The sequence below is a fragment of the Hyposmocoma kahamanoa genome, unplaced genomic scaffold, assembly GCF_003589595.1.
Source record: "Hyposmocoma kahamanoa isolate Upper Pololo Valley unplaced genomic scaffold, ASM358959v1 86, whole genome shotgun sequence".
Lineage (NCBI taxonomy): Eukaryota > Metazoa > Arthropoda > Insecta > Lepidoptera > Cosmopterigidae > Hyposmocoma > Hyposmocoma kahamanoa.
The window spans coordinates 994,286-1,006,201 of NW_020654289.1; the positions used below are offsets into that span (position 1 = coordinate 994,286).

An 11,916-nucleotide genomic window follows, 5' to 3' on the forward strand; every position below is an offset into this window, starting at 1 on the left:
CTGTCATGGACAGCCCTGTTGCTTACCGTTAGGCACACGACTTGTTCGTCCCGTCAATTAGTTATTATAAAAAAATAGTTATTTTTTTATTTCAATTTTCTTAAGATTATTTTCTCGTTTTTCAATTTTTGTGACAAGCTCCCTTTCAAATAACGACGTGGCGGCAGAATACGTGACATGCGCTTTTACCACCTGAAAGTGATAAAAATAAAACTACACGAAACAACTTACGTATATGTGACATTTTATAGTTATCAACTGATTTCGTTCACAAAATCTTTAAGAGTCTTTCTTAATAATTAATAAAAACGGACTTCAAAAGTGGAATTACATCTCTATTGCCAAGTATTATTGGAAACGGTTGAGGCAAAGTAAGGCAAATCCAATAAACCGTGTTCATCCCCTAATTCGCCACCCTTACAGGTGGAATGTTTTGTTCAAAACCTATAAAAGAGGGACATCACTATCTTATCATAGTCGTTAACTTTCATACTCCTATCCATGCATGCAATGCATTCAGTTTAGCCGTCGATTTGTCGATGTAAGCGACACGTTATGCGACATTGAACCAAAATTCAATTTCCTTAGGGGTATTTTTTAAAAGAGTACTTTACATAAACATAATTTAAGACTCGTGCAAATGTGAAACAAAACAATGTTCATAAATTTATGAAGATTTTTCGAAACGTGTATATATTTTATGTTATGGTTTTTGATGTCATAGATGATACCTTTAAAAAGTGAACCAAAACCCATCTCACTCTGGTCCAATTGTTTACAAGTCTACAGTCTTCCTCGCTATAATCACTTACCTAAACACTACAAGGCGACAAAGGGAAGCACTCTAACTGATCCCATGCCATCCCGAGAGCTGAAATAATATTGTTAATATCTTTTTTAAGTTTATTAAATGTCACGATGTTTAAATACCACGATATTCAATTATTTTTGTGAAATTACTTCACTAGTTTGTTATAATTACTAATACAAAATAAAATTCTCTATAAATTCATAAAAGCGATTGTAAAATTGGTCCCAATACTCCCAAAATATAATTTCAATGTGCAAAACAATAATTTATACAAATTGTCACTTATTTGTACAATGTAAGGTTTAAAAACATGCATTGATGTAATTTTACATGAGTGTTCATATGAAAGAGAATCAGCGTCAAGACAGCGTGTGGCCCCAATATATCAATTTAGATCTTTGAAATAAAAACTAATCGATGGCAAGACTTCTGAAACCCGTGGTAACTTCTGCGTTGTTTTCTTTCTCCTTCTTGCTCTTTGATTTTTTGCTCGCCGCCATCCATAAATCGGTGTTCAGTTTTTCCCTGTGAATAGACGACACAATAAATATAACTTATTTAGTATCTTAAAAAAATCATGTCGAATTAAATCATCAGATCACCAACATTGCATCTTTTGCAAACAATAACTTTGCTTGATGCTAGTTCAGAGAGGTGTGCGTGGGGAATTAGTTGCTATTAAAGAAAATATACAAAAGTAAATGAAGACTTTTTAAAGAAAAAATGACTATAAATTATGTGTAGTTAAGAAAAGAGATTTTATACCACAGAACAATTAGTATATGGCCAATCCTCGGCCTCGTATTTAGTAGAGGCGAAGCCTTAAACACCGTCGGGAAGTTGCCTACTTATCGGTATTCTACAGAATGTAATAATAATAATAACTACGCAAACACTCAACATAGCCCCGCACTAAGGAAACCCTGAGTCACGGGTGCCATGGACACACACATAAACAACCACAACTTACACCTCAACTCACGAGAGAAATAAATGTAGGCTAAACAAATATTTCTCCCGGCCCGGAAATCGAACCTGGGACCTCTGCGTGGCAGGCCATCATGGTAACCGTTCGGCCAAGGAGGCCATTAAAATATATCACGGAGAGTGTGCGACGGTAGGTGTGCATGCTCCATCGTCGACCTCATCGTCACTTTCCATAAGGTGAGATGGAGGTCAAATGCGCACTTATTTTTGTATATAAAAAAACCTGTTCTAAGAAAGTTTTACATTGTCATAATAATAAGAAGAAGAATATAACAATTATGTGCCAAACAACTACACCAATGGCCTGGTCTCAAGCCAGGGAATTCCCTGTACTATGGCACTAAAGTTAAATAATGGAATTCATTCCGGGGCTCTACTCGGAACACCCAGACCAGAAACATAAGTTCGTTTCCCAAATTGGTCCTACCGGGAATCGAACCCGGGACCTCCGTATCCATTCGTCTTCTTAATATACAAAAAGTTAAAGGGTAGGAAATGGATTAAAATATTTAATATCGTCTAAAATTTAATAGAAATAATCTCAGAACATAGTACTAAAAAACCGACCGCAAAAGTTCGTTGATTGAAATCGACTCCCGGAAAGTGCGTGAAACCGGATTCGTCCCCTAGTTTGCCACCCTTAGAGGTGGAATATTTTCTTTAAATTTAAATGGAACCAATAATGAGGTACCCACTTTTCAACAAAAAAGAATGGGTAATCAAAATCGGTTCACAAATGCCGCTGGAGTTATCGCGTAATATACACACAAAAAAAGCAGTCTAATTGAGAACCTCCTCTTTTTTTTAAAGTCAGTAAAGTCTTACGGATTTCTCTGTTGGGGTAATTCGTCTCTCTGAAACAAGTTACGACTAACGTTAAATAAATAAAAACATTATTATTTTTGTCGCTTTACCTGTGTCTGGAAATCAAGTCGAGGGCATCTTTCATATGGTCGGTCATTTTCCCATTCGTGCCGCCAAAGTCTTCTGGCAGATCTTCTTTACTCAAATACTGGAACAGTGTACTCGATTTGGACGTATGGAAATGTATCTATGAACAAAAACATTTTAATTTTAAAGTATATATTCAAGTCATTAGAATAGAATGTACATATCGTCACTGGAAAGCGATAATGCTGTAACCCGCAATACCTGCAAAAATACTTTTTTTTGCATATTCTTGTTCAGTTTTTTTTTTCTGCTTCGATTGGTCTGGGTCTCATGTCTCTAAAATAAAAAATAAACTCTGGACAGCATAATTTTTTAACGCTTTTTTCTGATTAAGGAATTTTAAAACGATTAACCCACATAAAATCCAATGTTTTTTTGCGAAATGTGCATTACATCAAGAACACGTAATTAAATGTTTCTGTGCCTCTGATTACAGCATTTTTGCGTTCCCTAATATTAAAATTGTACCACTTACAGCATTTACTTGGGTGTTGTTAAGTACGAACAATGTGATTTACAGCGTTTTAAAGGCCCTAGTTTTAACAGTGCAACGAGTTAATTAAATTTTTATTGAATTGATATTCAATTAGTTTTTGTGAAATTACTCCACTAGTTTGTTATAATTATTAATACAAAGATCGAACACTCAGAAAAAACACTCAGAAAAAATCCTTTGATCCGGTCGGATTCGAACCGACGTTTTCTTGCATACCGTGCCAGACGCTATACCAACTAAGCCACGGAACGAACCAACGGACCTCACGAATTTCTCTATGTGCTTGCGTCGTGTCTTTGTACTTGGTCTTTCAACGACTTTTTAGTAGTAGCGCCATCTATGAGTGTTACGATATTTAAAAACAAATATAGACAAGTACAGAACTTCTCCCTACGTCATTTTTCCTTCCCTCGCTTAATGACACCACAACTTACAGCAATCTTTAGAGACTACGCATGCAGCAGTGGGGGTACTTGTGTGTGTTGTCCGAGGTTTTTTATAGCCAAATCGAAAGTATTTTTTCAATTATTATTGAAAATATTATATCTTTTCCTTATTTTATTTTATTACTTATTATATTTAATCTCGTTTATTTATTCAGACCATAAGAGTCAGAAATTAATGAACGACGTAGGACTCATAAATATGATGCATTTAAATTATAGTGAAATTGACTCAAATCACCATGATTAAAGTGATTTTATTCGACTGAGAAATCCTACAAAGTTGAAAATTATTGTGATATGTAGGTATGTTAATATGTTTAGGTGATTATTATTCACTAAGTCACTAAAACGAATTTAGATACAATATTGCAAACAAGCCATTTTCTAGATACGTACATATTATGTACGTATCCAGATATATCTCTCGCCGTTCTCCCAACGGGGCAGGCAGGGAAATGTTTTGGAGCTGAATCTCCTCAACCGGGTGGTGGAGGGCCTTTTCCCCGAACCGCAGCCCTTCACCCCACCGGCTATGGTGCCCCCCAGAACAGACGGGGGGCAGACTGAGGAACCCCCCCCCCCGGAAATCACCGAGGGGGAGTTGGAGTTGGCGGTGGGACGGCTGCGGGGGCGGAAGAAGGCTCCCGGCCCGGACGGGGTACCGGGACGAGTCCTTCGCGTTGCCCTGAAGCATCTCGGGACCCGCCTCAAGCATCTCATGGATGACTGTTTGAGGACGGGGTTGTTCCCGAGATGCTGGAAGGAGGGAAGGCTCGTCCTGGTGCCCAAGCCGGGCCGACCTGCGGACTCCCCCTCGGGGTTCAGGCCCCTCGTCCTGCTGGACGAGGTGGCGAAGATCCTGGAGCGAATCATCGCCTCCAGGATCAACGAACACTTGAGGGGGACAGGCCCCGATGTGTCGCAGCGGCAGTACGGGTTCAGGGCTGGACTCTCCACCCTGGACGCCCTGGAGTCGCTGCGACACATCGTGGAGGAGGGTAACGGCGAGAGGGAAGGCGTGGTGGCTGTGTCGTTGGACATAGCCAACGCCTTCGGCACTCTCCCCTTCGCCGTTATCAGGGAGGCGCTGAGGTACCATAATATCCCCAGGTACCTCAGCCGTCTGGTGGAGCACTACCTGGAGGACAGGGTGGTGCTCTACCAGACGAGGGAAGGGAGGCGCGCCGAGCGCCCAATGAGGTGCGGAGTACCCCAGGGGTCCGTATTAGGACCACTACTGTGGAACCTGGGGTACGATTGGGTGCTGAGGGGCGCGCTGCTCCCCCGGACGGCGGTCATCGCGTACGCCGATGACACGCTGGTGGCCGTCCGGGGGACCACCTTCCAGGAGGCGGCCCGAAGAGCCTCAGTAGCGGCGGACATGGTGGTCCGCCGAATACAACTGCTAGGGCTCGAGGTCGCCGTGCCGAAGACGGATGTGGCCGTCTTCGGCGGGAGGGGTAGAGGTTGGGCGGTGCCGGCAGGCGCCCACATCTCCATCGCGGGAGTATCGGTCCCGGTCAAGTCCCAGATGAAATATCTACTTGTCCTAGACCGGCGATGGAACTTCGGGGAGCATTTTCGGCAACTTGCTCCCCGAATAGTGGGCGCCGCATCGGCGCAGGCTCCTGCCCAACCTCGGGAGGCCGGGAGCCCCATGCAGAAGGCTATACGCCGGGGTGACCCGGAGTATGGCCTTATACGGGGCTCCCATTTGGAGTGGGGCCTTATCAGCGGCGACGAAGTCGCTGCTGAGGAGGCCCCAGAGGGTGGTCGCACGGCCTCACTCGTCTGGGGGGCGGGTCGGAGGACAACCGACTCGTCCCTCCGTTGGCGCGGGAGCCCTGGCGCAAGCTAGGGCGGCCGGGCGGCGTCGTGGTGAATGTTCACTGATCCCACGGCGCCGACTCAACCGGCGAGAGGGAAACCCGGGGGGGTTTTAGTGGGGTAGGCCTTCCAGTGTGGAGGGAGAGTCCCCACATAACCCCTGAGTCTCCCTGGGCTCAGGGGTATCCATAAAGATTTCCCCCCCGTCAAAAAAAAAAAAAAAAAAAAAAAAGGCAGGGAAATGTTTACCTGTAGTGCGTTTCCGTCTTTTTATGAAGTTTTTTCTCACTTCACATGACAGAGACCATCATCATTTATTCAGCAAACCCATGAATCACAAAGTCTTATTTCTATACATATACTATATAATATAATAAAATATATTCTACACATGCAACAAATATAAAAACACAGGTAACGTCACAAAAAAGAAGAGAATGCCTAGGTGAGCTAAAAGAGAACAAAGAAACATTTTCTGTCGACGAACGCTATGCTACTAGATCAAAACAACCTAAGACTGAAATTTTAAATAACAAATTACTATGGCCATCAGACGGTTCTAATAAATTGTAATTTAATCCATTGTGCAACAATCTTCCACCGATAATAATTTGACCAGATTCAACGCCGCAAGCTGCATCAAGAAGCTCCGTGACATGTCGCCAAAAGATATGCAACACGCCAAACTCAAAACTAGTCTCTGCAAAAGTTTATGATCTGACGCCCACGTTTAGAAGTCCTGAGAAAAATTTATTCAAACTATGTTCTGAACTGATCATAAAAAATGTGTAGTAATGTTGCAGTACCACCCGAAAATATCAATGATGTACAACCGAATTACGACACTATTTAGAAGGCTTAATTTTAATTTTATTTTTATTTTGAAGTCTGCTTAATGTATAAATATAGTTTGGTTGTAATTTAAATTATAATCATGATAAAATATTTCTATATTTTTACTATTTTCGTTCATTACCTAGTGCCTACGAGGAATAAGGATTGGTTAATTATTATTGAATGTATACTAACACGTTGGTAGGTCAATGCTAACACGTAATAATTTTAAATCTTTAACATGTAGATAATCTTTTCCCTTGTAGGTACACACACAAGTGTACCAGTCAATAAACTAAAATAGAAAATATAAGAACAGAAAATGAAAAACTAATAATCAAGATTAAGGGTCGTATTCTAGAACTCTAATCAATGCTCAAGTCAGGATTGCACTGGAACTACGACCCTAATGGCAGGGACTTGAGTATGATTTCGAGTGCTTTAAACCATACTCAAATCCTGACTTGAGCATTGAGTAGAGTTCTAGAATACGAGCCTTTGATTAGTTCTTGATTATTATTCTTTTATGGAATTTAAAGAATTTATAATTCATCAGTTCTAATATCGATGTAATGTGGCACACAGTGTCTATGATTTTGTTTTATTATGTTAAATCTCTAATATTATAATTCGATTTGTTTCATGTACTCATTGTGACCAATGCCTTTTTCACAAATAGTGGTTTTTTTTAAACATTTTAGAAGCCATGTAAATTGCATGTGATTTTCACTAACACCATTTTAATGTTACCTGCTTTGCTTTAAAAAATACTCTTAGAGCAGTTTTGAATTTCCTACATCTACAAGAAATTAACATTTAAAGATCGAAAATGTGTTAAGGAGCTCTAATTCATTTACATCACTCTTAGAATACCGCAAATTGACGGCATTAGTCGCGCCTTCATACAAATTAACTTGAAAGTTACAGCATTCTTTGGGGTTAAAATCTGAAAATCAAATTGTCGTAACCCACATAATCGTCATTAGGAGTAGGAATTTCAAATCCGAGTTTATTGTTAAGAAGTCCTATTTTTTATAGGTTTATTTGCTAAATTTAGGACAAAAACTTGAGCCGTTTCAGAGTTTTGATTTTTTTTTCGTTTTTGCAATTTTTGTTTTGGATCCAACGAAAAGTTGAGTTTTTGAGTATTACTGCATTATCGCTTTCGAGAGACGAAATATGGATTTCATATTGACAACGTCACAAAATAACTAATTGATAACGTGTAACAACGTCAAACTTCCATATGATCGTTATTAATAGAAGCAATAGATTATGTACAGCGAAATAGATTGAATACAAAACAGTACCAACGATACCCGATAAATAAGTAAAAATTACAATTTCTTCAAAAGGAATTAATTGGTCTTCACCCGAGGTTCCTAAACTTTTTATATACCACGTGCGATTTTTTTTTATTTTGCGAAGACCCCTTTTTTAATATGGATTTTTTTTGTTTCTCGAACACTAAAATTTGGAGCTACTCAACGCTAGAGTGAACAGGCATTTACTAAACAAAAACTTAACATCGTCGGCCACATCATCGCTCAAAATAAGTTGATATAGTGGGCAGGCATGAGTCAACATTACATAACAAAAGCTATCGAATAAAGTATAGTAAAAAAATCTTTAATCATCCATGGCCAGAGCTGTTTACTGTCGCTGACATGACATGTGCCTAAGCCGATGCGAGCACAATAATATCAACCGTGTTCCACATAGATTTACACTAACCATATCGGTGACCTCCTGCTTCATAAGAGGCTTCATCAACGCGAAGAGTTTGTCTATGAACGAGGGCACGTTAATCAAGTGGATCTCCTTCAACCTTATCGGCATTGCATCCTGAAATTTTAAATTATTAACAAAAAGTTATAAGATTAATTCGGAAAATACTTCCTTCCTGTAGGTGGATCGATTTCGACTCTAGAGTGAGCCTATATAAACCTTATGATGTTTGTGTTTATAAATTCCTTATCATCCCTTATTATCCTTTATATCATGAGAAAACCTAACAGGCACGGTGAACGTAAGACATATTATGAATACCCTGTCTAAAAGTCAATAGGAATTCGATATATGTTATTCAAGATAATTCACTAGATTTTTCTCTACCCTGATATCCATTTAGTATACCAGTGGTTTTATTTACCCAATCTTATTCCAAGATACGTTGACAGTCTTGTAATTTGTCTGAAATATTTCCGATTAAAATTAATAGGGTTTTCACTTTTAAGGCACTACACTAACCTCTTGATACTTCGATATCCGTCTCGCCACAGACATATTAAATTTAGTTAGAAACTTTAACGATATGTCCTTGATATCCATTAGGACTATATCTGCCTCTTCTAACGTGTTGTCCTCCAGCAACCAAGCGTCGGTGCTCAGTATGAAAATTTTGGCGTCCTGAAGATAGTCGTAATTGTCAAGACCCGGATCGTTCAGCTGCCAAATCCAGAGATTCCTGTTACCTGATACTTGAAATTGGGCTAGGTTTCTGTAAATATAGAAATGAAAAAGGGTCACTGTACTTATGAAAACGTAATTTATTAAGAAGAAGAGTAAAATCATATAATGAAAAATTTTCGATTAAAGTAATATTAATACAAAATATAAAAATTAATTGACCGTTCCAACATCCACCTTCACAAAGTCACAATTTCATGAAAGGGGCCAAATTACCTTGAATCATCTTTAGACATAAAGTTGACAAGTGCCACGCGCCTACATTTGTTTGTGTTTATAATTTTTAAAATAAGAGTTGAAGTATTATACATCTGTCTTAAGAATGAGTAATAGTGTTAAAATCTAGTTTACAATTTCAAGTGTAGTTTGCTTGCATAAAATGTAAACCACACAAGTTACCAATGCACGATCTAAGATGATGGTATGAAACAACGACAGATATCTTAGGTTCGTATTCTAGAACTCTACTCAATGCTCAAGTCAGGACTTGAGTATGATTCAAACCACTAGAATCATACTCAAGTCCTTGCCATTAGGGTCGTATTTCCAGTGCTTGAAATCATACTCAGATCCTGACTTGAGCATCAATACTCAAGTCAGGACTTGAGTATGATTCAAACCACTAGAATCATACTCAAGTCCTTGCCATTAGGGTCGTATTTCCAGTGCTTGAAATCAGGATCCAGTCAGGATCTGAGTATGATTTCAGTAGAGTTCTGGAATACAACCCTATTTTTTTTTTCAATTTCTGTCAACTAATTAGTAAACTACTCAAACCTATTCCTGGATGACGATAGCTGGTTGATTGAATGTAACTAGCTGGCTTCAGCTGTAGCAATTAATTCAACGAAATATTGCAGATTAACTCAGATCGGTGCTGTGAAATGTAATGTTTATTACAAACTTCGATTGCATAACCTTTTTCAAATAATGTATACAAATGGACTGTATTTGAATTGAAAAACGCAACCTGCAGAGTATTTGCACATTTAAACTGTGTAGACTGTAGACCGCAATACCAATGGCGCCCTGAGGGTCGTAAGCAGACGATAAGACTCAAAGAGAGAGTTATCAAAAAGGGCTAGTTTATTATCCCGTAAGGGTAACTCACTTTTATTTTGCAGTTGACTGCGGATGGCCTTGACTGGACAAAAAGTCTAGCTGAAGCCTCTTAAGCCGTTTAACAATTTTAAGCAGCGGGCCCAAGTGGGCACGCACCTCGATTCAGAACGTTACTGGATATTTCTGCCAGAACTGCTTTGGCGACGCTGCGCGAGTACATCTGGGCCGGGAGCCCTCCTACGGACATTCGTGTGCAAAACATGTGTAAAACGCTACACACTATATGCTTATTGTTATGCTGTTATGCAGCTCCATGTAGTGAACACATAACCATGCAACCCATTTGAACTTGCAGCTACGTACATTCTTGGTTTGATCTGAAAACGTCCTTTTAAAACTCACATTATACTAAAAGTTTTCTTTACAGCCGGTGACTCTGGGTCCCTGTTTCTCAACAGGTCTGGTGAAGAACCTCTCATTGTGAAGAAGAGGTCTGCAGCTGTTTTCGCCTTCTCCAGGTCGTAGTAACAGCTGTGTAGAAATCGGAGGAGCAGGCCATCCGCTGAAAGTAAGAGTTACAATATTTAAATAAATAAATAAGTTAGTAGTTACTTTCAACATCACTGTTCACGCTGTCAATGGAAGAAATTATAACGTTATTATCGACTATCGTTTATATCATTTAACTAAAGTGTGAATACGAAGGTTAAGTTCATTTGAGTATTTTTCCACAAATTATTTTAATTTAATGATCAGTTATAAATCGTTAAGACTAATGACTTATGTATAGATTAAGTTACGTTTAAGTAAAAACACACGTCTCTGTAACTGTTAAGTCTTGGTTGTAATTTCATGCAAGTTTTTCTTGAACTTCAGTCGGATACGTGGATAACTTTAACTAGATCCACAATTACCATACAACCTATGAGTTAACTACACCCAGAAAGCTCTCAGTTCCTGAAGAGTTGTATAAACAATACATTCAGGATGCTATTGCGGCTGCGACTATATTCGGTGATGCACAAAAAGATGGGTTTGCTGCTGTCATACAAAAGAGACTCCTGAGTATCATTTGGCAGGGTCCAGAGTTCATATCTTGTACTTTGGACTAAACTTCTTGTGTGCCGTTAACGTAATGATAAATATTTGTAATGCGGCGAATGGGAAGGCAGAGAACATCAGATTCATCAAAGTATATTTTCTATTCTATAGCTATTTCAACTATAATAAGGTATAAATTGCAATGCTCTTAAGACCGACCTTGGGGAATCGCGGCGCATTTCTCTCTGCATCTCAGTCCTCTGGCTGACCAATAGGGACGCATTGTACGAAACTATTTCAGAACGAACTAACTAACTGCTATTATAAAACATTGAATATTGATTGAAAGTTTGCAAGCCTGTTCTGGGTTCATACGTTTGTTTGTATCATTCATCTATTCTAATGAATAAACACAGTGGGATGCATCATATGGACTGGAAACTCGACACAACTTTCTAAACCGACGTTCATTGACGATGATGATGAACAAAATTTTGGATTCGCTTATAAAAAAACATATGTATAATAGTTCTTCTTCTCCTTTGTGGCCCCATCGAAATAATCGATGATCCCGCCAACGTGAAATTACTAAATACGGAAGTTTTGTAAACATAATATAAAAGTTGTGGCGGAGTACACCATTAGCAAGGTACCTCAATGTATAGTTGGAAATATTATTTGCACCAATTCGTCTTATCGATTCATCCAGTGAGCATAAATAATACCTACTATAATATCATTGGCTTCATCTAAAGATTCTAAAGAATACAATAGACAAAAGAATGAGTCGTCTCAGTAACACACGAGTCATCTGTACACGTGCCATCGGAATTTTACAAGGTTTAAAAAGTGCACAAGTGTACAAAGTACCTACTTACAGGTTTAAAAAGTACACAAGTGATGAGTAAAGAAATAATTCAAAACTAGAATTCAGAAAAAGCATTTAGCGCGCCGATAGCTCGTACGATGGACCAAGATCATTAAGTGCATGT

At 39.0% G+C, this 11,916-nt stretch overlaps 1 protein-coding gene across 1 annotated transcript; it reads right to left on the reverse strand.

The window, feature by feature from the left end:
- Positions 1–892: 892 nt before the first annotated feature.
- Positions 893–10,442, reverse strand: LOC113234766 (alpha-tocopherol transfer protein-like). Its single transcript, XM_026470236.1, has 5 exons — positions 10,286–10,442; positions 8,603–8,852; positions 8,087–8,197; positions 2,713–2,849; positions 893–1,336 (listed from the first exon to the last, which is right to left on the reverse strand). Exons 1-5 carry the CDS (start codon positions 10,360–10,362, stop codon positions 1,222–1,224), a joined length of 690 nt encoding a protein of 229 aa, XP_026326021.1. The 5' UTR covers positions 10,363–10,442; the 3' UTR covers positions 893–1,221.
- Positions 10,443–11,916: the final 1,474 nt, after the last annotated feature.

Bases quoted from the DNA above. Each gene is read 5' to 3' on its own strand.
- LOC113234766 (XM_026470236.1), bottom strand. From the start codon at position 10,362: ATGAGAGGTTCTTCACCAGACCTGTTGAGAAACAGGGACCCAGAGTCA. The intron at 8,198-8,602 runs GTTAGTGTAGTG...TTAAAATTTCAG, and splicing joins GGATATCGAAGTATCAAGAG to GATGCAATGCCGATAAGGTT. The intron at 2,850-8,086 runs GTTAGTGTAAAT...TTTTGTTCATAG, and splicing joins AGCAGGAGGTCACCGATATG to ATACATTTCCATACGTCCAA.